Source organism: Sphaeramia orbicularis, chromosome 4 (assembly GCF_902148855.1).
Source record: "Sphaeramia orbicularis chromosome 4, fSphaOr1.1, whole genome shotgun sequence".
NCBI classification, from domain to species: domain Eukaryota; kingdom Metazoa; phylum Chordata; class Actinopteri; order Kurtiformes; family Apogonidae; genus Sphaeramia; species Sphaeramia orbicularis.
In genome coordinates this window covers 46,701,636-46,728,605 of record NC_043960.1, presented here as the reverse complement: position 1 = coordinate 46,728,605, position 26,970 = coordinate 46,701,636, and the positions used below count along the sequence as shown (strand labels likewise).

Here is a 26,970-nt window from a genome sequence, read left to right as displayed (position 1 = left end):
TGTCTTGATGGGGCGGGGCTTCGTGTTGCTACATCACCACCTTTGTCGTTGTTCGGCAGCTGCAAACTGGAAAGTCCCTGACAGACAGACAGGGAGGTTTCAGAGAGGGGAAAACTGCGGCTAGCTTTGTCATAATAAATGAGGGATATTACTGTGTTCCTCACCTCACCGCCGTCGCGTGTATGAAATACCATGACGTGTTTTGAGTCGAGGTTTTTGCGCTAATCGAGTAGATGCTCCCTGGTGAGTGCTAACGGTGTTAGCGGCTAGTTCTTTGTGTGGCTAAAGCTGTTAGCACAGGGATGTGTTGTTGTTGTTGAACGGAGCAGCCCTCCCGTCGTCTGGGAGAGGAGAGGACAGGTAACCGTAATCTCAAACGCCTTTTAAACAAGTTCATCCAGTGACATATCGGTAGAAGTGGCCCGTGGAATCCTCCGTCAATAAAACGACATCGAAAGAGGGAGACGGCAGAGTTTGACCGACGAGGGAGGAGATGGGAAACTGTCTGAAATCTCCGACCTCCGATGATATTTCTCTGTTACACGAGTCTCAGTCGGACCGGGCCAGCTACGGAGACGGAGCTGACCCCGACCAGGAGCCGCCGCCCCCATACCAGGTAAATTTGTCCCGGCTGTTGTAGACCTGGAGCCGTCGGGTCACATTCACAGGTGTAATAGAAACACGTCAAACAAACGAACTTGTGTGATGTGTGGCAGGTCTGGCCCTGTTTACCAGTCGTATGCTGGTCAAAGCTGCCTTTTAAAAAGCTTTTAATTATCGGAACCGGTCGGTACATAAACCATATGTGGGTCTGGATCAGCTGTTTTCAGACACACACACACACACACACACACACACACACACACACACACACACACACACCCGGCCCACTGACCCGTCTCTGCTTGGCTTTGACACTAATCCGCTTTGTTCTATCCAAAGGTCCATCTCTGTCTACGTTTCCCTGAAGTCATATTGTGATTCATTCCTCACTGATAACAGCCAACAGCACTTAACCCTGCAGTTTTGGCTCCTACTCAGCATTAACTGAACAAACACAGGCATCCATTGTGTCCTGTGGATCAAGACCCAATGAGAGAGTTTTGGAAAAGGGACAGTCTCATAACTTTCTCAGCTGCCTCTTTCATTGCCCCTCCACCCCCCAGGCCCATAACTTTGTCAAGTGTCCTTATTTCCTGAATTAGACTCACACTGGGCCAAACTGTATCTATGAATATGATGTACAGTTAGCTTGGTCTCCTGTGTTTTTTGTGTTGGCATGTGTTATGTAAGGCCATGGCAACCTGTTACTGGGTTAAGCCAGGCCTTATCTGTAGATTTAAGATAAATAAACCTGTGTACAATGTCCTGTTGCTGCATGAGTTTTTTTGTTGTAGAAATTATAAGTTGATGGGTAGTGAATCGATTTTAAAATGTTAAAAGGCTAATAAAAGAGCCTGAATTGAGAAAAGGCCAATAAACCATCAGAAATGGTGAACAGAGCCTCTAAAGTCCTGAAAGTTTATCTTTTTTATCTTGTGCCAGCAATGTGAGATACTCTTGATTGTGTCACCAGGGTTTTATATGTGACTCTCCTGATGTACTCTGAGGCACAGAAGCTTAGAAGCCAGGAGTGTCAGTTCTTAGTAACATTGTCTTCGTCATTTATTTGTCTAAACTGCCTGAATCCAACATTCATTGTTCATCTGTCTCTGGGTGGTTTAGAGGCATGTCTGGTTTTCTGCAGTACGTCATTTCTATGGAAGAGCTGTGACTAAGCATTGTTTTTGTAGTGTGCAGTTTGTTCATATTGACTGAGTTTCACAAGAGGGATAACTAACAGGTTAAAACCTTCTTATAATGGCCTCTTTCAGACCTGCCACCCCCCACCCCTCCAGTGACCACAGTAATCATCTGAACACAGCACAGGCTGATCATAGTCAGCGTTAACGTTCTTTCAAAGTTCTTTGTGTGCTTGAAGAAGAACCCTATACTGAAGTTTGGTGCCGAGTAGTGTCACAGTGAAAGAGGCTGATGTTTACTGGTCATGAAGGACAAACACGATGCTGAATATCTCAACAGTGAGCTCCTCAACGAGACTAGCCCATTGTGTTCTTACTCTAAGCTTAAGCTTATATGTTGAGAAAGAAACCTGGGGTTGTTGTAATAGCCAGTACAAAAAATAACACAGAAGGAGAGACAGTATAAAATAGGATGGAAATAACGAGACAGGACTGAGATGGGGATGTTAGAATAGATGATGTTAGAGAAATGATGAACCCATTTTTTAAAAAAAATCTCCTTTTCCTATTATATTTGAAGACAACTCTAAAATCAAAGTGACAGTGTAATTTCCTCAATTTTATTTAGTTGGTATAAGTTTTGTCTTGTGCGCTACCATCCTCCAGACTCTCCTCTGTGTGTTTTAAGTCTTCCTCAAACTTTCTGAGTGAGACAAAATGAACCATAACTGGCTGAATGTGATGTAACCACCAGGTAAAAAAAAAACTTAGAGTAATGTTGAAAGACTGAAACCAAGAGACGTGTTTTTTGTTGTTGTTGTTGTTGTTGTTTTTTTTAATATTATTCATATTAAAGACAAATAAAAATCTTGCTGTGGTATGACTGGAACACCTGTGTGTCGTGCCACTCCTCAGACTCTGGCCCTAAGGCTTCCGAACGTCTGCTCTTTCTTCACTTTGTCATGTTGACACCCATCAGGACGTACATCCCAGGAATTTATAGCCAGTGGTGAATCACAGGAGGCTGAATTCCTGCATCTGGAGCTGAGTCGATGCACTGCTCCACAAAGGGCGCATGTGGTCCTGTTGAATCATTTCCTGGATGAAACGAGACAGTGGACGCATGAACTTAGACTTAACTTTCACCATACTCTAACTAGGACAGTCAATTAATTAGGTTCTTTGTTATTTCCTTATGCCAGTTTTAAAATGACTAACTCATTTGAATTTTTTGAGAATAACCACTAAGAACATGTGGTGAGAGCCACATGTGGTAAAGGCTAAAGGGGGGAATCCTGGCATTGTCCAGTCTTTTTGACATTAAAGACATGAGAGGCTACTTACTGCAGTTAGAGTTAAGTAACCTGTTACAGCTGAAACATCGTTAACCACTGCAATACTTACCAATGGAAGGATCTGAACTATTTGCTTAGTTAAATCCAGGCAGTTACTTTTCTTTGGCCAAGCTGTTTATTTAACTCTACCTGATGCAGTAAGTGGCCTCTCATGTCTTTAAAGCTGTGGGAGACTTTCGTCATCAATTTTTCATCGAATGTATAAAACCCCAGTCATAGCCTAAGTATCACAAATCTGTAAGTCTTTCTGTGATTACTCACCTGAATGTCTTCCCTCACAGTGAACAATTTCAAAGTGCCATCCACCATAAACAAACCATGTATTTACAAACAGAGCCGGGAGGTAACTCAGGAATCTTCAGAATTTTGTCATGACGTGCATTATGGGAAGCCGAGGTTCGCGCAGCTGCCTAGCAGCGGCAGTGCTACCACATGATATTATATGGCTGCAACAAATGCAACGCGGAAATGGCTGAAATGCAGAAATGGCTGGAGGGAAGCGGAGCTCCAGCTGTTTCCGCGTCATGTTTATTGCAGCTGCCGCTGCCAGGCGGAGCTCCGCTTGCTCCACTTCCATGTTTCAGTCATTTCAGCTGGCATCTGTTGAAAGGATGATTTCAAAGAATGTGTGATGCATAATACAGATGGTACTAAAACTGCACCAAGTGACTGTAAAGCAGTCGTATACATCTGCTGATCTGGGCAACAGGTGACGTGGCATGTCTTGTCAAGAAGGAACGCCAGTGCTGGGTTCCCACTGTCATGAAAAACCTCAGCTGACAAAAGTGGAATGCCACCCATATAAGACCAACATTAGATGTACTAGAAATAATTTTCACATGTACAATAAGTGTGCATAAAGACCAGAGTATGTGTAAAATGTCAAAATCAGAACACAGACATTTACAAAGGTGGGTTTCAAAGTCAGACATTTCAGACAGGCCTGGTATTTTTAAAGCTATCAGTGTACCCCCCCACCCCCCCAGACCTCTCACAGCATGTTCACATCTTTGTCAGCTTTTTCACCCCTGATGAGTTTGCACCTCTAAATTTTCTCTGTAAATCTCAAAACAACAGTGCAAGCCTGACAGATTTGTACAAAGACACTGCAGAAAAATGTAAAAACAGAACAGACCTCAGGGTTGTCTTTAAGTTTTAGAAAGCTTTGGTGCTCGGATGGCTTTTTATTTTCGTTATTTGACCAGAAAACCATGCACTTTGCATGATTTTGGATCTACAATATATCCATCATTAGAAAAAGTTCAATAACTGTGGTTTTTGTTGTTAATATGGAAATAACTTCGAGAACAAAAAAGGTGTTCGAGTTTCATGCAATAGCAGTACTCCTCTGTACCTCTACTTAAAAGTTGTGAATGGTCATAGAAATTATATTATCAGTCCTCGAAGTCATGGAAGAGTTTTAATTTTGTCCAAGAATGTGTTGGAGCCCTTGTTTAACCACAGAAGGACATAGTAGATTATTCTGTGCCTACATGTTTCTGGTCATTTGATCCTAGATCACAATTACTGTTTGACCGTAATTGTGCCGTATTAGAATATTGCCGTCCATGTCTGTTTTGTTTTTTTGTTTTTTTTTTCCTGCTTCTGCTCTGATGCTACTCTGTGGTCACTGGATGGACACAAGGGTTAAATTGATGGATTAAAATGCTGTGAGCTGAGTGCATGAGTCCTTTGAGCGAACCACTTAGACCAGTGGACCATTTAATGTATCGTCAAAATGATTTCAAAGAGCATCTGTGTGTTTGTTTCGTATCAGTCAGTGAGGATGCGAAACAGAGGAATGCAGTTGCATTTGTGGTCCTAATATTGTATCTGTGTGATTTGGAAGCAGCTGCTGAGACTGTGCTGACTCGTGGCTGTGGGACTGGGCTACAGGAGATAAGTCAACCCCCTGTCCCCTTGTGTTTGTATTTGAGATGAAGGGGGGATTTATGTGTGTTTCTACCTTTGGTCCATGGTTACATTTGAAATCCCCCAGTCTTCCATGAGCCTTAAAGTGCTACTCCCAGGTTAATTTTTCTTCTGGATTCATGTTTAATGTCAAATGGAAACACATAATATATAAGTACCTAAAATTATTTAAAGTTAAAAAGTCAGAGTTTTCAGCACTGCTCTTTTTTTTTCTAAACCCATCCAATTATGTCCAGATGTCTCTGACATGCTACAGTTAACTGCGTGAAGCACGATGTAAACAACTCACAACTTTATAAATCACTGAGTTACAAATTTTTTTCTGAATATTGCTGCTTAGGATGTTATCTGTTCACTACAGCACAGTATTTTTACTGAAAAGTCACTCATCCTCCATTACTACACATTACATACAGTTAACATCTACTGCAGCCAACACATAACTGTATGAGTTGTGTTTTGTTTGGTTTTTTTGTTACTCTTTTTAGTGCCTCGGATTCTACTCTATTTTCTGACATCAAACTTCCAACCAGATTTTCACAAAGAAGGTCATATTACCATTTCTAATATCACATTTTATCTCACAGAATCTGTCCTGGGGGCTGCTGTGGATTTTTGGGGTTTTGGGAGTTAAAACTGGGTTTGTCAATTTTGCTGACTTTTAGAACTAAGAGCCACAGAAGCAGAGGAACACATTTTACATTCCAGTTTGAGACAGCTTTTCACATTCACACATCATTTACTGACACACTCCCTCCTCCACTCTGTCCCCTGCACAGTTCTGATTACACATTACTTTCTAACTAATTAACAATCACTTCTCATGGTGCTGTATGTTTAATAGAAATATACGAGCAAAATGTTAGCATAGTTCTTAATGCATTGTTAGCTAAAGTGACTCACTCACCTGCTAAGCTCTGATCATTTCCTCACATTGCTGGTTTTGTCCTGACCACACTTTTTTCTATTTCTTATAGTCTTGTTCTGGTTCCTTTTGGTTCCACAGCGGCGGTGGGGTGGGCAGGGCTCGGCTGGTTTCCGTCCTACTTATAATACTATGGGGGTTTGGGGCGGTGTGGACCATGCCCCCACGGAAGTGAAAGTGAAACTTAACTCTCATTTATCTTTTCCCTACCTCCTGAAGCTTCACAAACTTTCATTTGAGAGGGCAGGACGTTTGTCTTGGCCTATTACATATCATACATATGTATAATAAGTCTAATGCGACGGTGATGATTGGATAATGGTGGACATGTGAATTAACAGTTGTATCTTTCTTTATCTCACAAAGATAATTTACATAACTTTAAAATGCTGTATAATAGTCTTATATTAGGCTAGCATGTGACCCGTGGAGAACCACAGGTTGTAGATGTGGTAGTTTTTATGCTGAGGAGAGCAGACTTTTGAGAAAACGTGAGTATATTTTATAAGTAGTGACATAAAAATTGTTTGGTGAATCATTCTTTAAAATGTAAGCAACAATTAATATACAGTGTTAATACCCAGGCACGCCTGCAGAATGAAATTGTGAGGCTCACAGGAAGCGCACAGACAGGGGTGTAGTTCGTAAGACGGCAGGAGTAGTGGTCTGTGATTGTCGGAGTGGGGAGGGATAGCGGTCACTGATTGTGAAAGTGAAACTGACCACACTTTACTATTCCTCTAACTCTTCGGGCAGCACATACACACAAGAGCAGAGTGAAAAATTCTCTGTGCAGCAAAATGTTAATACATAGGTTATATGTTTGACCGATGTTGATTAATTGGTGATACGCTATAATTGGCCCGCCTCTATTTTTCATACACATATACAGCTATAATAGATGCTACTATGAAGTAGAGTTTGTGTGTGTGAAAGGACTGCGCTGCCATGACGATCAGAGGGTTACTGTCTGCAGTTTGCTTTCAGTTCAGCTAACTTGGTGTGAAGGTATGGGAAACACAACTTTTCGTTGGTGGTGGTTTCTAATGAGACGTCAAAGGTGGAGACTAGAGAGAGAAGGAGATGGAGCAGATGACGAGATGAGACGAAACTAAACAGTATTTCTGAATGGTCATGGCAACAACAACAGTGGTAGGCAGTGAGTCGTGTCTACATCTGTTAAGGTAAGAACATCCATAGAAGAAGCGATAGACTGCTTATAAGACTACTTCATTTTCTTTATTTAAAAGTAATAGAAAGCAGCTTGTTTCAGCTTACTGCACTGTATGACATGTACTAAAGTCATGACACCAGTGTTTCCTGTGGAATTGATCTCTTGGTGTGGGCTGGGGGGGCTGATATACAGGGCGGTACGGTACGGTCCGTGCCGTGCGTACCTGAGGGGGAGAACATTTGTGCTGGCCTATTATAATATATATTGGGGCGCCACTAGCAATTGTGGGCCTCATGAAAAGTAAACGTGGTGGACCCTTCATAAAATTCGGTATCTTGTTGATCTGTCAGAGCGGCGTGGGGTGGTTGGGGGAAGCAGTTGTATACATAATGGTGTGGTCCATAACTAGCGTAACTAATGCTGGTGTGACGGAAAACTGAAACTTAACATGCTTTCAATGTCTGACTCCTGGCTTCTATGCCTCTATTATACAGTGAATCTTACACAAAATTTTCACAACTTCTAACCTGTATCCACTGGACCCCCTCCACTGCTCTATGGGCCCCCCACAAAAGCTGGGCCCCATGAATTTGTCACGTTTACCCCTCCTTTATGGTGCCCCAGTGTATAATAAGTCTAATCCTACGGTGACAAGTAGAAACTGGACACCATTCAGCCTTTGTCAGTTTGGTCCATCCTGCCCTTTTTAGGTGTAGTGATATTAACTCTGCAAACATGGGTGATAATGCACCTTAGTACTGACTCCACCTGCTGTAAAACAGAAACAAGGAAGAAAATGAAGTCTGTCCTGATCTACTGGAGAGACATGACAGTATAACATAATGGACTCCATAAACAAAGACCCATGTCAGTATAGGTCATTTTCACACCATAATACTACTACTACTACTACTACTACTACTACTACTACTACTACTACTACTACTACTACTACTACTACTAATAATAATAAAGTAATTCAAAATTTCATGTGGTTATACACTAATAAAAACATGATTATGAATAATTATCATGTTCCAGTTCTGCAGTAACATCCTCCTAAATCCCCCTAATGTCCACACTGCAGTTCTGGCAAAGTTTCAGAAATGGTCTTAGAGAACGCCTGAAAAGCATATCACATTACAGAGGGAGCAGATAACACCGCTGGACTCCAATGACCCCTCGCATGCTCTGAATCTAGATGGTAGTATCATGGTTAAAGCCAGGACTGGACCGCTTACAGAGACCAGACCAGAACTGCAGTATCCAACGATGTCTTCCTTAATGGGTCATGTAAAAGGGATGAGACAAACCAGCAAAGGACATACAGTCACTGAACAGGGTCTGCAGCTGCCATACGGCTCCAAAACTGTTCAGTAGTTGTGTAAAAACCAACAAACCTAAATCCTGTCCAGTGGACCTTGAACTTGTCTGTGTGATATACTGTGTGCAGGCTGTATTTTTGTGTGCAGGTTTCTGCAGGTCTTGTTCACAGATTTTGTTACTGTGCAGGCCCATAGACAAAGAGCTAAGATTTCAGAGCCAGCGACCGCTTCATGTTTCTGGTATTGCTTCCACTTAAGTGCACATTGACGCTGTTTAGGTTGCACTACAGGTTCATCAACCAGAAGGAAAGAAAATATTCCCCTCATCAGATACAGTGAGGCTGAGAAAAATTTCAGTCCAATGCATCAGCACAACTTGAGCACGTAATTTTGTTTTTGCTATATGTCATCACAAAGTTGATCTTTGACCAGTCATTGGTGATGTCTGTATCATCTTTCCCATATCAGTCCAATATCCTCCAACTGCTCTATAAGAAAACTGTGTTTTAGTTTTTTCACTTCAACAACTTGGAACCAATTTTGTGACTCTCACATTAGAGACCACAAAAGAATGCAGTGGGTTGCTATTACATACAACAATTTAGGATTTTAAGTATGATTTTTAAAATGCCTTTCCTAGTGAAGACTGTGTGTTCAGGGAAAATGGAAAATGATGGCATCCCACTCCATTTTACCTGTCTGTTATTACTTTATGTAATGAACCTGCACCTGAAACATCAAATCCAGGTGTGTAAGTCAGTGTATGACCTGCAGTACATGGAGGTCAGCATCAATACCTTTGGGACCAGACCAGACTAGGCTGGACTGGACTGGCGTTATGGACAAATCCACATCATCAAAAGAATGCACTTCAACAACCAGAACTGACACTTTAGACAAATGATGTTTATAACTGTACTATTTGTTGCTGCTTATTTTCATGTTAGAGCCTTTGTGTCTGTGTCTCCCGTTCAGTCCAGTGGCTTGTCTGAGGGTTTGCATTAAACTGCAGTTGTTTTTTCATTGTGTGGACAGATATTTTGTACAATCAAGGGCATATGGACAGAATTAAAAAAAAAAAAAAAACAGGAAAAAAAAAAATTTGTCTAGAGGAATATCCATGCTAACTTGGACAGGGCATTAGACATGTTTTGTGAGCTGTAAACTAATACAACAACTGCAATGAAATGTATCAGTCAGTGGGAAAATGGCTCAACACAGCATTTACTGTTTGTAGAATCGGAAATTGAGAGTGAACCATTGGAACCACATTTAGCCTACTTATTTACAACAAACTTGAAATAAGTGCCCTGTAATCAGACAGAGGTTACCCCCCATCTTCACTCTGCCTGTCTCTTGTCATCCCCGTGTCCAGTAGAGCTCCTCTCATGCTCCTACCCTTTATTGTAATAGATTAATCTACTGCCATTTTCTTTGATTCCAATAAATGATTATTTAAATAGACGATACTGTCTGCTGCTGTATGTCTGGATCAGATGCCCACATCATGCACTTCAATCCAACTGCCTGCCAACCCCCCCCCCCCCTTTTTTTTTTTTTTTTTTTCCCATTTCTTCCCAGTTGGCTGTCTCTGCCTGGTTTCTTCCTTCTGGTCAACCTGTGGTCACTAAATGACCACTGGTCAGAGTCCAGCTGTCGCACCCTGTAAAGAAGGCAGCCGAGGCAATGACAACAATGACACTGCTGACCAGTGCATAGTTAACCCCCCCACACACACACACACACACACACACACACACACACACACACACTGAGGCCCTGTCTGTAGCTTTTATTCCCCCATGTCTGCCTCAGATACTAAAGTTGTGCTGACTCATGGAGGCACAGCACCAGCCTTTTCATCATCTCCACATGAATATGCAGCTGCAAATGTAACACATTCTAACAATATAATTTACTTTGCAACAATTAATCAGGTAGAAATATGATGGGTCAGACCTTAAATTAGACTAGAGGTACATGGATTAATTGGTTTAATTGGAGTGAACAGATAAATGAACCAGCTATTGTTGTTGTGGCTGTTGGCAAAGATGAAGTTGCTCAAATGGCATTAGTCAATGTGATGAAAAATAATAGCTCTGCAAATTAAAATGATACCCAGAACTGCCTTTACAATTAGTTTCATATTTAGGTCTATATTAATTTATTTAGTTATTTATTACTTTAACAATTGTTATTTTTACAGTAAAAGCCTGAATCAAGGCCCGAATTTAGGATTGTGAAGCGTTTTGTTTTTTATTTATTTATTTGATGTATTTATTTATTTTTTGTATACAGTTCTGGCGTGTTTGGCTTTCACCCTACTGTTCAGGGTACAGATAACCACATCCTGTCATCACCTCCATATTAATCTGCTCCGTTTCTCTCCTTGGTAGACATGTAATTTGATCAATTTTTGCTCGATTTTTACTGTATCATAGGGATAGTATCAACCTATGTAAGTAATATTATGTCTAAAAGGAAAAATATCCTAGAATGTGTATATCTTAAGTGGTGATGAATATTTACACTTAGAAATAACTAAAAGACTTTGTTTCGACCAACACACACCTTCATCATCCTCCCATACTGTACATGTTTAAGGACAGCAAACACGATGACTTTTGATAAACTTTTAGTCAACCAGTCGGACAGAGCAGTGTTTCCTTCCTGTTAACTTTGTACGTTCTCTGGGGTTCATTCAGGTGTATTTCCTGTGCTTGTTGTCAAAGGTCATGTGAATGTATGGCTGGTTAGGGAAGGAGCTGCTTAATGGCGTTAGAGTGACTTAGACTAATCCATGACCGGGCCAGTGGATCCAATCACAGAACTGAAGGGGGGTGCGCTCTGTCCACATGTGTCATTAATATGAAGTTAAGTAAATCTAAGTCTGCATTTCCATTGATCATAAAGGGTTTTCCCAGTTACTGTTTGACACAGTAACCTTCTACCTGAGCTGCTGAGTATGGAGCTGATGGACATGAGAGGTATTTTCAGGTCAAAAATATCTGTAGCTGGTTTTAGCTTCTACCCCCCCCCCCCCCCAAACAGGAATCTGTGTGGATCATATAAAGTTTTACAGACTTTTTTATGGTTGGTCAAAGCCTTTGTCTAGCAGCTGCCCATCAGTGACATTTGGTGAGGTTCATGGTTGGTGAGGCACTGACTCTTTCAGAGTCAGATCTACAAATATATGAACCCAAGAGTATTTTATTCACCATTTGGTTGGCAACAGTTAACAGGTTATGTTTCATGAATCATATCATCATTCTTTACACATACATACGTACGTGACGCATATTTCATTCATTCATTTATTTTCTGAACCCACTTTATCCTCACTAGGGTCATAGGGATCACTTGGAGCCTATCCCAGCTACTTATGGGCAAAGGTGGGGTACACCCTGGTCATGTCACCAGTTACGCATATTTCATTTAAGGTCAAAATTTTATTTTCAATCAAAATATGTTGGATATGTAATCTTCCATTTTGAGATTAAGGCAGGGCAAGAAGGAAAAATAAACAAATTGCTGAACTTGACCTGTGGGCTCAGGAGTGCCCTCTGCTATGAGGCAGTATTCCTGGCTGCCTCACCGAGGGCCTTGTTATGCAGTTTTATGATTGATCTGCTAGACTGAACAAGTTACACACATACATTTTATACATTACCCAGACTATGGAGAGTTAGGACATATAATCAAAGTGTTTGAAATGCACTCTAATTACATGGAATGCCAGCATAGTTTGTGAAGCATTAAGCGACCTAAAGTGAGGCACAGCTCACTGCTGCTGCACCATTCATCTTTTCCCTGTATTTGAATGAGAAATGCAGACATTCCGCAATTTTGATTTGTAAAATAATCAGAATTATTGGAATCACATGGAATAGTATGGATCAGTGGACAAATATCAACATTTATTTTATTCTAGCATTATTTTTTTTGTTTTTTCTTGTCATGGCTCTGCCTCCCCTGACCATATGTCACTGCTGCTCATATATGAGGCCATGCTGTTTCCAGCTTGTTTCTTGTGTTTATTCACTCTGTGTTGCTGTATTTTTATTGGTCCACACACAGGTATTCACCTCAATACATGCAGCAGATTTAGTGAATAAGAAAAGAAAAAGAAAGACTCCTCCTATGTATGTTGGTGAGTGTGTGGGTTCAAAAGCAAGAGCAGGAAGTTGTACCAAACCAGTAGAAACTGGATGGAGAGTGAATCAGAATGTGAGGGTGGAGGACGGCAGGAAGAGAAAACCACGAAGTGAGAGCTGTAAAACAAAGTTGTACTGAAGAGGAAAACGCTCAGATGTACTCTGGATACAGTTTATTATTATTATTATTATTGTTGTTATTATTATTATTATTATTATTATTATGTGCTTTGTTGTATTTAAGGCTGCAGCCAACTGTTATTTTCATCATTACCAAACATAAATAAATATAGTGGCTTTTTTGCATGTGTTCCACAGCCTGCAACTAATGACTATTTTAATAAGCTTAGTGGACAAGTCAGATTATGAACTGCAAAGCAATAGCTCTTATTTTTCTTTACTGCACCAATTAAATTTTCTTTAACAAGAACATTTCAGTGTTTCCTGTGGAATTGCTCTATTGGTGTGGTGTTGTGCGCACGCATGGTTCGGTCGGGTGGGGGTGGGGGGTGGGGTAGTGTGCGCATGCGTTTCAGTCGGGGGGGGGTACGGGATGGAGTGGACTGCCGCTCACAGAAAACGAAAGTGTAAAACTTGACGCTCATTTATTTTTTCCCTACCTCCTGAAGTTTTGCAAACTTTCATTTGAGGGGACAGGAGGTTTGTCCTGGGCTATTATATATTATGCATATTTATAATAAGTCTAATGCAACGGTGATTTTTTTGTATGAAATGTATGATGTAATGGCAAGGATTTTGCTGTGGTGCTGCACCACAGCAAAATCTTCCCAGCGGAAATGCTGCATTTGGTGCACAATTAGAATGCATAACAAAGTTTAACAAATATTCATTTCAATATTCTACCAATATTGCAGCAACAACAACAAATCTTTTTTTCCCTTAAAGCAGCGTATGACTTCCATCACTAATTTTTCTTCAATTTTGTAAAACCCGAATGATAGCCTCCTTACAACTAATCTATTAGTCTTTCCGTGCTTACGCACCTGACTCACTTCCCTCACAATGAACAACTTTGAAGATGACTCCATCACAAGCAATCCATTTGTTTTCATACCAAACCAATACGTCACTCGGGCCTTTTCGGAAATTTTGTCGCAAAGTGCTTTGTGGGAATGGGAATTCCACGCAGCCGCAGCAGCAACACACATGAAGACAACAGGGACTCCTATTTTGGGGAGCATTTCGTGTTTGATGCGTGTTCTTGTGTCAGCGCGGTGTCAAAATCCAATCATACCCTAATAGGGATCGAGTCACGGTTGAGTCATGGTTTAGCATGGTTCGGACGCAGAGCCTGGCTGTGCGCCGAAACATAACTGAGAGCTGATGGAGAGCCTTAAGGCTCATTTATGTTCCTTTTATATATGTAAATAGGTTCATGAGGTTCTAACATTGTTATGCATCACTGCCTTCATACTTCCATGCCTCCTGTCTGTTGGAATGAGCGTTTCTCAATCAGTCCACCAGAGCGCCTCTCTTAATTACCATACTGGCCGAATACCAGGAAGAAGAGTCAAGTTTTGTGAGAAGAAGAAGAAAGTCAATAATAACAAATCGGGGCAACAACAGAGGAGGTTTGACTAATGTGGATAGTAATGTTAATATTGAGAAGGGTAGTTGGAAGAAGGGCTGTGCCCAACTCAACTCAAGCCGAGGTTCGCCACTCACGGCTCACGCCGCTTCCAGCTGGGGCCAGGGCTCACTGTGTCCAGCTCCGGACATACTGCACGAGCCAGGCTCCGCATTTGGCTCCAACCAATGACAGTAGAATTCCATAAGTCAGTCGTCTTGCAAAGCCCTAATATAAATGCGAGTTGTCCAGGAATGTCATTTGAAAATGACAAATGAACCGTACCGTGGTACATGCTCGTACTGAAATGTGAGGGGTGTACCGAACGGTACAATGTGTACCGTTGCACTCCTATATCCTAACCCTAACAGGTAGAATGTAACCTCGGTCCCAGCGAAATGCCCCAAAAATTAGGGGTGCCAGAGACAACAAGCAATGAAACTGTGTCTGCTACCGGGTCAGAAGAGATGGAAGGAATCACTGTAAGTTACTTGTCAACTTATAATATGGGATCATACACACCTTGCAAGCATACGGGGAATGGCTGGGCCCTCACCACTCACTTGCTTCTGTGTATAATAAGCCTACACAATGACATATTCCGAAAATGCCATGAAACTGATGTCAAAATATTGTTTTTCATGATCATTAATACGATCACGTATTATAAGATGACAATTGACTTTCAGTGATTCCTTCCATTTCTTCTGACCCGGTAGTGGACACAGTTTCATTGCTTGTTGTCTCCATGTTTGTTGCTGCTGTAGCTGCGTGCAATTCCTATTCCCACAATGCACTTCATGACAAAATGTCTAAAAAAGGCTTGAGTGACGTATCTGTTTGGCATGTAAAACAAATGGATTGCTTGTGATGGAGTCATCTTCAAAGTCATTCATCATGAGGGAAGCAATTTAGGTGTGTAAGCACGGAAAGACTAATGGATTAGTGATAATTAGGCTATCACTCGGGTGTTACAAATCTGAAGAAAAATTAGTGATAAGACTCAAACGCAGCTTTAAGCAAAAATACATTTTATGCATAACAATTACAGTGCCGAGCAAAGTTTGTTAAAACAACTAAATACTCGAAAGTTGGAATCAGCAAGAAAATAAGCATTTTTCCTTAAACAAAAGTGCATGACGTCACTAACAATCTGTCAACAACTAAATTAGTCATCCACTAATTTTGCTGTTGACTATTTGTCCACTAGTCAAATGGTCGTTGCAGCCCTAGTGTGTATCGCTAAACCTAAGGTATCTCCAGACAACAGAGGTTGTATTTTTCTTTTTTTTTCCCTCAATCCTACAACCAGATCATTCAAATCCTTGGACCTTTAAACTGTAGCATTTTGTGATTTGTTTATTTATTGTAATTTCACAGGCTGATATTGTGACTATGTTTCTATTGTGTAACCCTAATTTTAAAATGAATACAGACATGGGGCTTTGATGGCTGTAATATTCTTATTCTTGCTCTTGGTTGACTCATTCAGAAACTGTTAGTCACTTTAACTGAATTCCTTACAGTTTGACATCTTCTAATGTGGTTACGAACGCCAACATTTAAGTACTGCTGGCAGACTTTCTAAAAGACTGTTCCTCACTGTTCGTATTGTTTTCATGTTTGTCATGAACAGAGATCAGTATATAGGGAAACACTGCCATCTACTGTGTGGGATGTTTCACCAACATGACAGGAGTGTATACCTCAGAATTAATTGTACAGCGTACACAGATTAAAACATTAAGTTGAACCTCTTACAGTAACCTGTGCACACAGTTATACTTCTCCTCATTATACAGCATGCGGTAACAGGGTTCAGTGATTTCTCAGTATTATACCCACACTTCCTGGAATGTGTTTGTGCATTCATAGAGCGAAAGTTTGATAAGTGTGTGGTTCATCTTCAAGTCACGCTTTGAGTAATACCTGAAATGAGAACACCACCTGGTTTTCTCGAAATAAAGGAATTAGGCAGTTGAGATGCACGGTAACTGAAGTTTGACTCAATAGACTAGAATAAATAACCAGGGACATTTCCACAGTCTTTGCAGAATAGACAGTCTACATAGAATTGAAACTTAGGTGGCCATTGGCATCATCTGTAAGGAGATGCGAGTATAATTCTCCCCTTGCACACTTATTTTTTTGTGCTAAAGTTAGGTTTTATTTCTTCATTCAAACACAAGAAAATCCCAAAACTCTATACATTGTATTGTATTAAATAGACGCAAAAAAAATCTGATCTTAATGCAAAGTCAATATTTAGTTTGGCATCTTCATGTTCTCATGACAAAAAATAACCTAAGTAATAAGAAGCACTATGACTTTATGTTGAATAAACCTGGTACAATTGATCTACTGCAAGATTTGTGCAGTAAATCTTATACTGTCAGCACTGAAGTTGTTTTTAATGCTCTTTACGTAGACCCAGTATATTTTGAGTCAAACACTAAGAAATGGACATGTATGGTTATTACAACCATGTTAAAATGACAAATCTAAATATGTCCATATTGTAAATGTGAAGTGTTAATGTGATGTCATCTTTGTGGTTTGTGCAGGAGCAGATTCATGTGCCTGTCTACCACCCAACGCCCAGCCAAGCCCGTTTGGCCACTCAGCTGACAGAGGAGGAGCAGGTCCGCATCGCCCAGCGCATCGGCCTCATCCAGCACCTTCCTAAGGGGGTGTACGACCCAGGGAGGGACGGCTCCGAGAAGAAGATCAGAGAGTGAGTAGAAAGCAGATGTGGTGTCAGTCACAGCTCTGCTTTTAAAGGTTCTGTTTGGATGGTCCTGAGAGGGTTGAGGGGAAATTAACTGAGAGACACATGGATACACAGCAAACTGAAGTACAACTGATTAAAAACTAGAACTGCTGTATAACTACCCATAGCTGTTAACTATTAATACTACTACTCCAACTACTAACAGTGGATACTTTAATAAATGAGTGTTTATTCAAGTATACTTTTACTATAACAGGAATACAAGGAAGACAAAAATTGTAATTAAAATGTGGCCTTATGGTGACAGCCCTGGCCATGTATCATCCCTAAACTGATGTGCTAATAATGTGCGTGTCAACATCTGCAGGTGTGTCATCTGTATGATGGACTTTGTGTACGGAGACCCCATCCGGTTCCTGCCCTGCATGCACATTTACCACATGGACTGTATAGACGACTGGCTGATGAGGTCCTTCACCTGTCCCTCCTGCATGGAGCCTGTGGACGCTGCGCTGCTTTCCTCTTATGAAACCAACTGACAACATTGCACATGCTCCAGCGCTCAACCTAGTGAACAAGACTGGACCACATGAACGTCCAATATGCACACAAAGGAAACAGAACACAACCTCTGTCTTACTAACTACATCCTGTATTCGTAAGGGAGAGATCTCAAAGCAGTGAGCATATGTGTTGAGTGAATCTGAGTGCGTGCGTGTGTGTGTTTGGTCATGTACAGTTCCTCAGTTGGCCTGCTGGACAGGACTGCATCTGGGAAAAGGCTGAAGGACCAGACACAGCATTGGTGTTAAGGAGCAACCAGAGGAAAATGAAGATGAAGGCTGTGAGGATGAATCACCACTGGCAGTCAGAGAAAGAGGATGACAGTTTACACTTAATATTATGGAACAATTTCAACATCTGCTTTTATACATGCAAGTACACACAGTAGCACCAGATACACACTTCCTATATTCCACCCCCCTTCTTCCGGAAACAAACTGAAATAGGATGCAGGACAGCTGACCACTACGATGGCTGCAGGCTGCCAGTTATGTTTAAGTGTGATTGCTGCATTGCTGAAATACTGCAAAAAAAGTAAAAAACAAAAAAGAGCCTTTGAGAAGACTTTCTGATCCGCCTGATGGTTTGTCTCCAGACATTCAGATATTAGGTTCAAAACAATGAACACGCTGATGTATTGTGCAGATGTACCACAGGCTTCCACCTCTTGTCAGTCATCTGTCTGTATAGATATGTGATGAGAAAAATCTGATTGATTGTTGGATTTGGACTGATTATCCCGTGGTTTTGTGAAATCTGTTCTGTGTTTTTTGTCAGTCAGCGTAAGGGCTCTGTTGAACCAGTGTTTACCAGCAACACAGACATGGGGGGGGGTAAAAAAAAAAAAAAAAAAGACAAAATGTGCTGTAGTCACTCGTGATGGTGATGAGGCCGTCATCACTATCACACTATTAACTCACCATGACGTCCTTACTCATCCAGTCACGTGAGTTATCAGATTATTGACCAAAGCACAAGAATCCCTGTTAGACTGGTAACAAACCATGTACATGCTTTCACACAAATTAGACAGAATTGCACTTTTGTCAGATTCACGACAGGAGTTGAACATATGCATTCACTTGAAGTCTGTTATTCACTTTACTTACATTATCAAAACATTCTCAATACACTGTTCAGTTAAGACAGCCTCAGTGTTAGTATAGCAGGAGTGAGTACACACTTTAATACTGGTAACTTAATCCAAACTACTGAATTAACTCCAGGGCTAGTTATTGCTCCTAATCATGGCATTTCAACAAGAGGTAGGACTCATAAAGATTTATGCATATTTATAGGTGGTGTAAGGTATTCTAATCTAAGACGTTTTTGTCATATACAGAAAAGACAAATATCTCCTCATAGCCTCTGAACGTGCATTGAAACTAAATCTGGGGCCTGTATCCAAAGCAACTTCAACACTTTCAGGATCACTCTCTGTGACTTGGCTTGCCACAGTGTAGTGGTATCATGAAGGTGGTTCTGAACCCACATTGTTAGTCCAAACCCAGATTTAGGATTTATTGGATGAGCCCTTCCACACATGGGCATGTGGAGATCATCCGCAGATGTCTGACAAGAGGAACAAACATCATTTTAAATGTTTTTATGGAGGAATTTAAAAGTATAATACTGGCTTAAAGCAACACAAATGTTGTAGCCAAAGCCAAGAAGGACAGAAGTGAAAGAACAAGTTAATATTCTTATCAATATCAAATCACCCACATACATCCGACTATTATTACAAATGTGCTAAAAAGCCAAGTGAATTCATGTTTTATGGTTTGTAAGACAGTTCTTCCAGCTCAGTCCTGCTATAGGTAAATCGTCTTAGACAAAGTAAAGAACAAATAAAACCAGAGATGAAAACAAAGTAAGCTTATTGTCAGATATTGTAAGATTGACAAATCCAGGGCTTCAGTGATTGAGTCTTAAAACGACCTCTGTTTTAAGAGTCTACATTAAATCATCAACAAACCAAAGCCAAAGGGTTTAGGTGGTCTGTATAACATCCATCTTCTGCAAGATGCCCTTACATTCTACTTTATGCTACTGAAAACTGAAATGGACAGAAGAATTCTGCTCGGTAACAGGCCCCAGGTTTATGTACGTGGCCCTGTTTCTGTAAATGGGAAAAGACCAAAGTCAAAAATTCACACATTAACAGCCGATGACATAGTTCAGGGGTGTCAAACGTACGGCCTGTGGGCCAAAACTGGCCCGCCAAAGCATCTTCTCTGGTCTGTGGGATGAATTTTTGAAATGCAAAACTTGCGCTAAAGATATTAACATATTAGTTAAAGGTGTCAAAATAATTTTAGTTCAGGGGCCATGTTCAGCCCAATTTGATCTCAAGTGGCTTAGATCAATAAAATACTATCATAATGACGTATAAATAATGACAACTCCAAATTTTTCTCCTTGTTTTAGCGTAAAAAAGTAAAATTACATGAAAAGGTTTACATTTCCAAACTATCCTTTCACAAAAAATGTGACTAGCCTGAATAAATATGAACCTCTAAGGTCTCTGTAAATGTCATAATGTGTCAGTATTCTACCTGTTACTAAATGTTTTGTGTTTTTGTAAATCCACTGAAATGTAAATTCATGTGTAAATGACAAGCTGAGACATTATTGTTAAAATTTCACTTATTTCAGGTTCATGGTCACATTTTTTACAGGATAGTTTGTAGATTTAAATACTTTCATAATGTAATTTAAAGTTTTTCAGAAGTTTGGAGTTGTCCTTATTTATAGGTTAATGTTATTATTTTAATGGTCTGGCAGTTTAGGATCACATTGGACTGTATGCGGCCCCTCAACTAAAACGAGTTTGACACCCCCAATTTGGTTAAAGTATTAGCAACAGTTTTTGTCAGGAATCCCATACCGCACCTCTCCCCTATTAAGATTTTTTTACATATTAAAATGCTTCCCTGCCATGTGGCTATTTGTCTCATGCAACTAAACCTAAAATGAACATTAAAAGGGGAAAGTAGTGAAGCTGACAGCTGCCACGAGCAGCAGAATGGCACCGATGGGAGCTCAGATCAAGGGGTTGTGTGTCAGAACGGTCCTAATGGCATCAGAACAAACATCATCAATGATATTCTGACATTAGTAAAGCTGTCTCTCCTGTTTGACTGTTACATCTCAAAATGAATCCCTAATCTGAAAGATCTCGTCACCCCCAAAATGTTCGTTACACTCGTCTAGTTTACTATGAAAGCACAAATATAAATGTTGGACGATGCCTGTAAACTTCAACACATAGGCGCCTTGAATTATGCAGAAAACAGTCAGTATACATTGAAGTTCTGAACTCCCCCAGCACTGTGGGCATGATGCAGATCTGACAGTGAAAGCCTTTAGAGATCCATGTGAGTATGTGCTCATCTGTGTGTGTGTTTGTTCTGGGCTTTCTGTGTGTGTGTTAATGAGAGATTGTGGGCAGTTGAGGTGGCTGTCAGCACCTTAGTTTTTTTGCACAGTACTTTAATCTACTTAAGTCTTTATGTTGTATTTTTTCTCCATCAGTTGGGTGGAGCTTCATGGCCTTAGGTTAGGTATGAGCAGAGGCTGGTGTCAGCTGCTAAAACGCAGAGCGGGGTCCACTTAACTTCAACAAAGAGGTTTTATATATACACAGTTTGGACTGCAAAATAATGCTGCTGCCAGGCTGTGGTGCAGTCATTCAACACTCAATGTACATGTTGTGCTGTGAAGAAATTCAAAAGGTGTGTCAAGAAAATTGCCCTTCTACATTGTCATAAAGATAATAAATAAATTGTCAGTGTGTTGTGGTGTTTGGAGTGGTTTTCTATCATGTCTCTCCCACTGATTTTCTGAAGGATTGCACAGCTGATTCTGACCACCTTTCATTCCTTCTGTGGTAGGCCTACATCCTGCCAGACAGCACATATAAAGAAAGGAGAAAAAAGTAAGGATGAACTATATCACTGTATCTGTTAGTACACAACCTGGACAAAAAAGTCTCCACTTGGACTTAAAGCAACCAGATAAGATCCTTCCATTTGACAGTTATTGCAGTGATGAATATGTTTCAGCTGCAACAGGTTCTTTAACCAAACTGATGCAGTAGTTTCTCATTTTTGAAACAGTCATATCAGAAGTCATCACGGAGAAGATGGAACTGTTTAAGAATGGTCAGATTATCCTCAGGATTCATGGGGTTGTGTGTAAGCTGGGTGGGCTTTGTGGGTGCAGCTAGTGGCAGTAGTAAAAGCAGAGGGGTGGCAACATTGAATAGTAAACACCTGCAGTTTAAATGTCTCTAACAGACCAAAGATGAAGCTGGGAGGAAGTTAGTGATGCTATGTGAATATCAAGGGAATATTATCATTTTAGCCAATGTATATGCTCCAAATGTCAATGATCCCTTTTTAGGACAACTTGAGAAAAAGATCGTTGATATGGGGGATTATCCAGTTATCTTGGGGGGTGATTTTAATGAGGTTATGAACCCAATACTAGACTGAAGCTCTGGACTGGTACATGTTTCTAAGGTCCATGCTGCTCTTAAGGGGATGTCCAAGGCATGTGCTCTTGTAGATGTTTGGTGGTTGCAGACTCCTTCTGGGAGGGATTATACTTTTTTTCTTCTCCCCATCTCTCCTTCTCAAGAATAGATTTTTTCTGAACTCTCCCATTACCACTGAGGAGATAGTTGGTGTTATTAAACACCTACCCTCAAGTAAGGCTCCAGGCTTAGATGGCTTTACAGCCGAGTTTTATAAATCCTTTCCTGAAGAACTGGCACCTTTTTTTTTCACTCAAGTTTTTACTGAAATTTTCTACACACATATTTAACAAAAACAACAAAATACGAACAAAACAACATTGCTTGGGTACATTACACACATTTCATTAAATTCACATTATCCAGTCTTTCCACCATTCCAAGCTCTGTAAACAATCCATTTATTCCACTTTTTGTCCATTTGAGCTTCATGTAGTCGCAGCCTATGAGTCACCCTTTCCATTGTATATATTCCATCAATAATTGCGATCCACTGGTCCTGTGTTGGTGGTTCTGTCCTTCCCCAGTTCCTTGTAATAACTTTTTGGCAAGCCACTAAAAGTACCTTAACCAAGTATATGTCATTTCCCGCTACATTTCCATCAGATAAGTTACACAAATACAGTACATCACAGCACACTGGAATCTCATACCCCATTATTTGTTGTAGTACTCCACACACCATCTCCCAAAACACAACACTTTTCCAAAAAACATGTGTGTGATCTACATCAAATTCTCCACATTCCCTCCAACATTTCTGCTGTCTGTTTAACTGCTTACTTTTCTTCTTAGGTGTAATAAAGAAACACACCAGATTTTTCCAGAACTCCCTCCAGATCCACTAACTAGTGGATGTTAGTGTATCTTCCACATTAAGCCAGTCATCATCTGTAATTTCCACATTGAGCTCCTTCTCCCATTTTTCTTTTATATAATTGATTGAGTTTTTGTCATGTGAGTTGAACCCATGATAGATTGCTGAAATTATTCTTGATCATGTGAGCACTTCCAGATAGTCAGTCTCCTATAGCTGCTATCTCATTGGACCCTGAAAAGGCGAGTTCAGTGGCAATATTATTCATAACCCTGGAATGCTTCAACTTCAGCAAAAATTTTCTTAACTGGATCCGGCTTATATACACACATCCCAAGGCTTCTGTACTTACAAACAGCGTAATAGGTCCTCCTGTAGAACAAGGTAGTGGCACCAGGCAGGGGGATCCCCTTTCCCTGCTTCTTTTTGCCCTGGCCCTCGAACCATTAGCAGTGGCTATTCGTAAAGAACCCATGTTTCCAGGTTTTAGCATAAGGAGCAACTCTCACAAACTTATGTTGTATGCCAACAACATTCTTCTTTTCATATCAGACCCAGAGCATTCCTTTCCGCCTTTGTTCACAATAATAAGTAAGTTCATAGGTATTTACGGTTATAAAGTAAATTGGAATAAGTCAGAGGCCCTTCAGCTAACTTGTTGTTGCCCAAAGACCCTTTCTAAATGGCATGTTCTCTTGGCCTCAGAAAGGCATTAAGTATCTTGGTATTACCATCTCACCACATCTGTCAGACTTGATAAAAATAAATTTTTAACCTCTACTAAGTGGGATGAGAGCTGATGGCTCAGCTGTATCTCTCCATGTGGGGAAAGGTAAATGTAATAAAAATGGTCTGTACACCCAAGTTTAACTATCTGTTACAGGCTCTACCTATTAATGTTCCTTTGAACTATTTTAAACAATTTGACCAACTTTGTTATTAATTCATATGAAACAATGAAAAACCCAAACTAAACTTGAGAAAACTACAGATGCCAGTGGACAAAGGTGGACTTGGAATGCCTAATTTACTCATTTATCACTATGCCTTTTCTTTCTGGCATCTGGCACATTGGTTTTTACCCCCCGAGAAAGCACCCCCTTGGTTCTATCTTGAGCGCATAACTTGTTTACCATTTACACCACTTTATAGTCTATCTACTAACCTCGCCCCTCACAACCAGTCACATCCTGTCCTGTCTCAGTTGAAAGGAGTATGGAGGAAACTGTCCAAAACTTTTAAGTTTGACCCCCACCTCAGTCAGGCTGCTGGTATTTGGCATAACCTCAAGCTTTGCATAGCTATGTCACCATTTTTTGGGGAAATTTTGGTTTCAGAGAGGTATAACAGTATTGGGGGACTTATATGAAAATAATGCATTGAAATCTTTTGCAAAACTTGCACAGGATTTTAATTTATGTTGGCAACATTTTTGGAAATATTTGCAATTGCGACATTTGTTGGTAAATACATTTGGCTCACTCACAAAACCCCCCCTTGAACTGTGATACTCTGGAGGATATAAAAAAATGTTTTTGGAAGTGGACATGAGGCATTAGTCTATTATAAAATGTTATTGTTGGCCTCTGGGCTTAATATACTGTCTCTTAAAAGAACATGAGAATCTCAGCTTCTCAGAAGATGAGTGGAGTGGAATTCTTAAGAATATGAAAAAACTGTCGCAAGAATTACAGTCAAGATTGGTCCAATTTAAGATCTTCTGTCGAGTATGCTGGATGCCTTCTAGGTTACACAAGGTGGGGCTAGCGGATACCGACACCTGTTGGAAGTGCCAGCATGATAGTGGCACACTTTTGCATTTGCTCTGGGAATGTCCCAAAGTCTGGGAATACTGGTCCTCTGTTCATACTGTAGTGGAGAAAGTTGTTGGTCAGGGCATTCCCTTTACTAACAGGCTTTATGTACTAGGGGATCCTTCTGTTTTGAGTTTCTTGCCCTCTTCTCACATGCAATGGATACAAACTGCCATCAGGCTGGGGAGAAAACTCTTTGTAAGGGAGTGGAAGGCCCCTTTGACTCCAGCTTTCCCTCAGTGGCATACCTCTCTTGGTCAACTAGCAGCATTTGAAAAATTATCGTACAGACTGTTAAATAGAGTATAATTACAATGACAAATGGGCCTGCTACTTTTCCTACACAGGTCAATGACATATCCTGCTCAAGAATTTGAACTTGACTCAGTGATCAGTAATGACTGCTGTAACCGTTTCTATGTGTATTGTTGGCATCGTATTTATTGTTTTCTGGGGGGTTTTTGTTTGAGATTGTCCACATGTCTTCAGTGTACTTGAACTGATAACTGGCTTAAGGTGTGGAATTGCATATTTTGTATGGCCTATTTTTTTTTTTTTTTTAAAACAAAACCAAAAAAAAGTTAATAAAGTTCAGTCATAAAAAAAAAAAAAAAAAAAAAAAGAATGGTCAAATTATTGGCTTGTGTGAACAAAAGAAAGCAACTCAGGAGATGCTGAAATTACTAAAGTTAGGTTAAAAACAATCTGTATTAGTAAACCTGGAAGAATAGTCCTGATCTACAAATCTCCAGATGGACTCCGACCACAACACCTCACAGATTTCCTCCAAACATATACTCAGTCACGCTCCCTGCGGTCCTCTGATAGTACCTGCTGGCCACCCTCCGCACCAGATTGCGGACTTTTGTCAGTGCTCCCACACTCTGGAACAGTTTACCGCTCCACGTCCGCACTGCCCCATCCTTACCAATGTTTAATAAGCACCCCAAATCATTTATTTTCACCAAGTCCTTTGACCCCTAACCCCCCCCCCCCACACACACACACACACACACATACACACACACACACACACACACACACACACACACACCACCACCACCTTTTTTCTTTTTTTTTTCCTTTGTTAAGCGACAAAGCTGTTCAACAGTCTTATGGATCGGGCTCTTTCCTGAAGGCAGGATGCTGACTTGGCAGTGGAAGGAGTGGGAGGTGACACTATTAATGCTTACGGACCTAAGGGTGAGGCGGTTGTGAAATGTCTGTAGGAGAGGGAAGAGGGCCACCGATGATCTTGTATCTACTATGCGTTGCAGAGTCTTCCGGCAGGGGGCAGTGCAGCCCCCGTGCCACACAGTGATGCAGCCACTGATGTGGTGTCGGTCCAGGAGAAATCCTCAGTGATGTGCAGCCCCAGGAACTTGGTGCCGCTCACCCACTCCACAGCAGCACTGTCGATGGTAAGTGGGGGATGCTGCATGTGTCGTCTCCTGAAGTCGATCAGACCCTTTGGTTTTCCCACGTTCAAGAAAAGATTGTTGTCCTTACGTCAGTGGACCAGGTGGCTCTTCTCGTCCCTGTAGGTGGCTTCGTCATTGTTGGTGATGAGGCCCACCACAGTCGTATCATCCGTAAACATGATGATTCTAAGCTCCATCCTAGTCTGCCTCCCTCCAGTGTTTGAAAAGAATGAAATGCATTTCCACTTTCCCTCCATTTTAGTGAATCTGCTCCAAACCTGTTTGTTTTTGGCTCTTGTCCCTCCAACAAACCATGTTTAATAAAAAATAGATTTAATAGTTTTTGTGTAATTCTGTTGACAGACACACAGGAGTGATGACTAACATCCCCAATGGCTGTGATAATTTTAATGTAATAACCTGAATGTTGTTTTTTTTTCTCCACTTATTGTTTATTTAGATTTTTTTGATTTTACACAACCCATACATCTTTGTATTGCAATTTCAGATTTTCAATCTAAATCTCTCCAAAGACAAATATTTCTAATAAATGTCAAGCTGTCAGCAAGTGTCACAATGTCAAAAGAAACAGTTTACTTTTACAGCAGTAAATCAGTACATTTTTTGAAAAAACAAAACAAACAAAAAACATATGAACATCATTGTTAAGCATTATGGTGTGGTATGGTACATGTGTGCGTGCACGTACACCTGTAGATAAGTAGGTGGGGTGCCTGTCTCATTATCATAGTGGGAAAGGTGCAGTATACTAGTGGCATTACAAGACTTTCATTGAATTAATTAGGAGATCATGAGGTTCCATCTGGTACAAAATAGTTCTTTTTGTAGTCTTAGAGAGTACGTTATTTGTTCCATCTGGTAGACTTC

The 26,970-nt window shown here is 40.6% G+C and overlaps 1 protein-coding gene across 1 annotated transcript; it reads left to right on the top strand.

The window, feature by feature from the left end:
• The first annotated feature begins 32 nt into the window (after positions 1-32).
• On the top strand, positions 33-21,288 carry rnf11b (ring finger protein 11b). Its single transcript, XM_030131755.1, has 3 exons — positions 33-616; positions 16,760-16,929; positions 17,294-21,288. Exons 1-3 carry the CDS (start codon positions 494-496, stop codon positions 17,463-17,465), a joined length of 465 nt encoding a protein of 154 aa, XP_029987615.1. The 5' UTR covers positions 33-493; the 3' UTR covers positions 17,466-21,288.
• The last annotated feature ends 5,682 nt before the right edge of the window (positions 21,289-26,970 follow it).

Excerpts from the sequence above, each read along its gene's own strand:
- rnf11b (XM_030131755.1), top strand. The coding sequence starts at position 494 with ATGGGAAACTGTCTGAAATCTCCGACCTCCGATGATATTTCTCTGTTA. Across the intron at positions 617-16,759 it reads AGCCGCCGCCCCCATACCAG|GAGCAGATTCATGTGCCTGT; the intron begins GTAAATTTGTCC and ends TGGTTTGTGCAG. Across the intron at positions 16,930-17,293 it reads TCCGAGAAGAAGATCAGAGA|GTGTGTCATCTGTATGATGG; the intron begins GTGAGTAGAAAG and ends CAACATCTGCAG.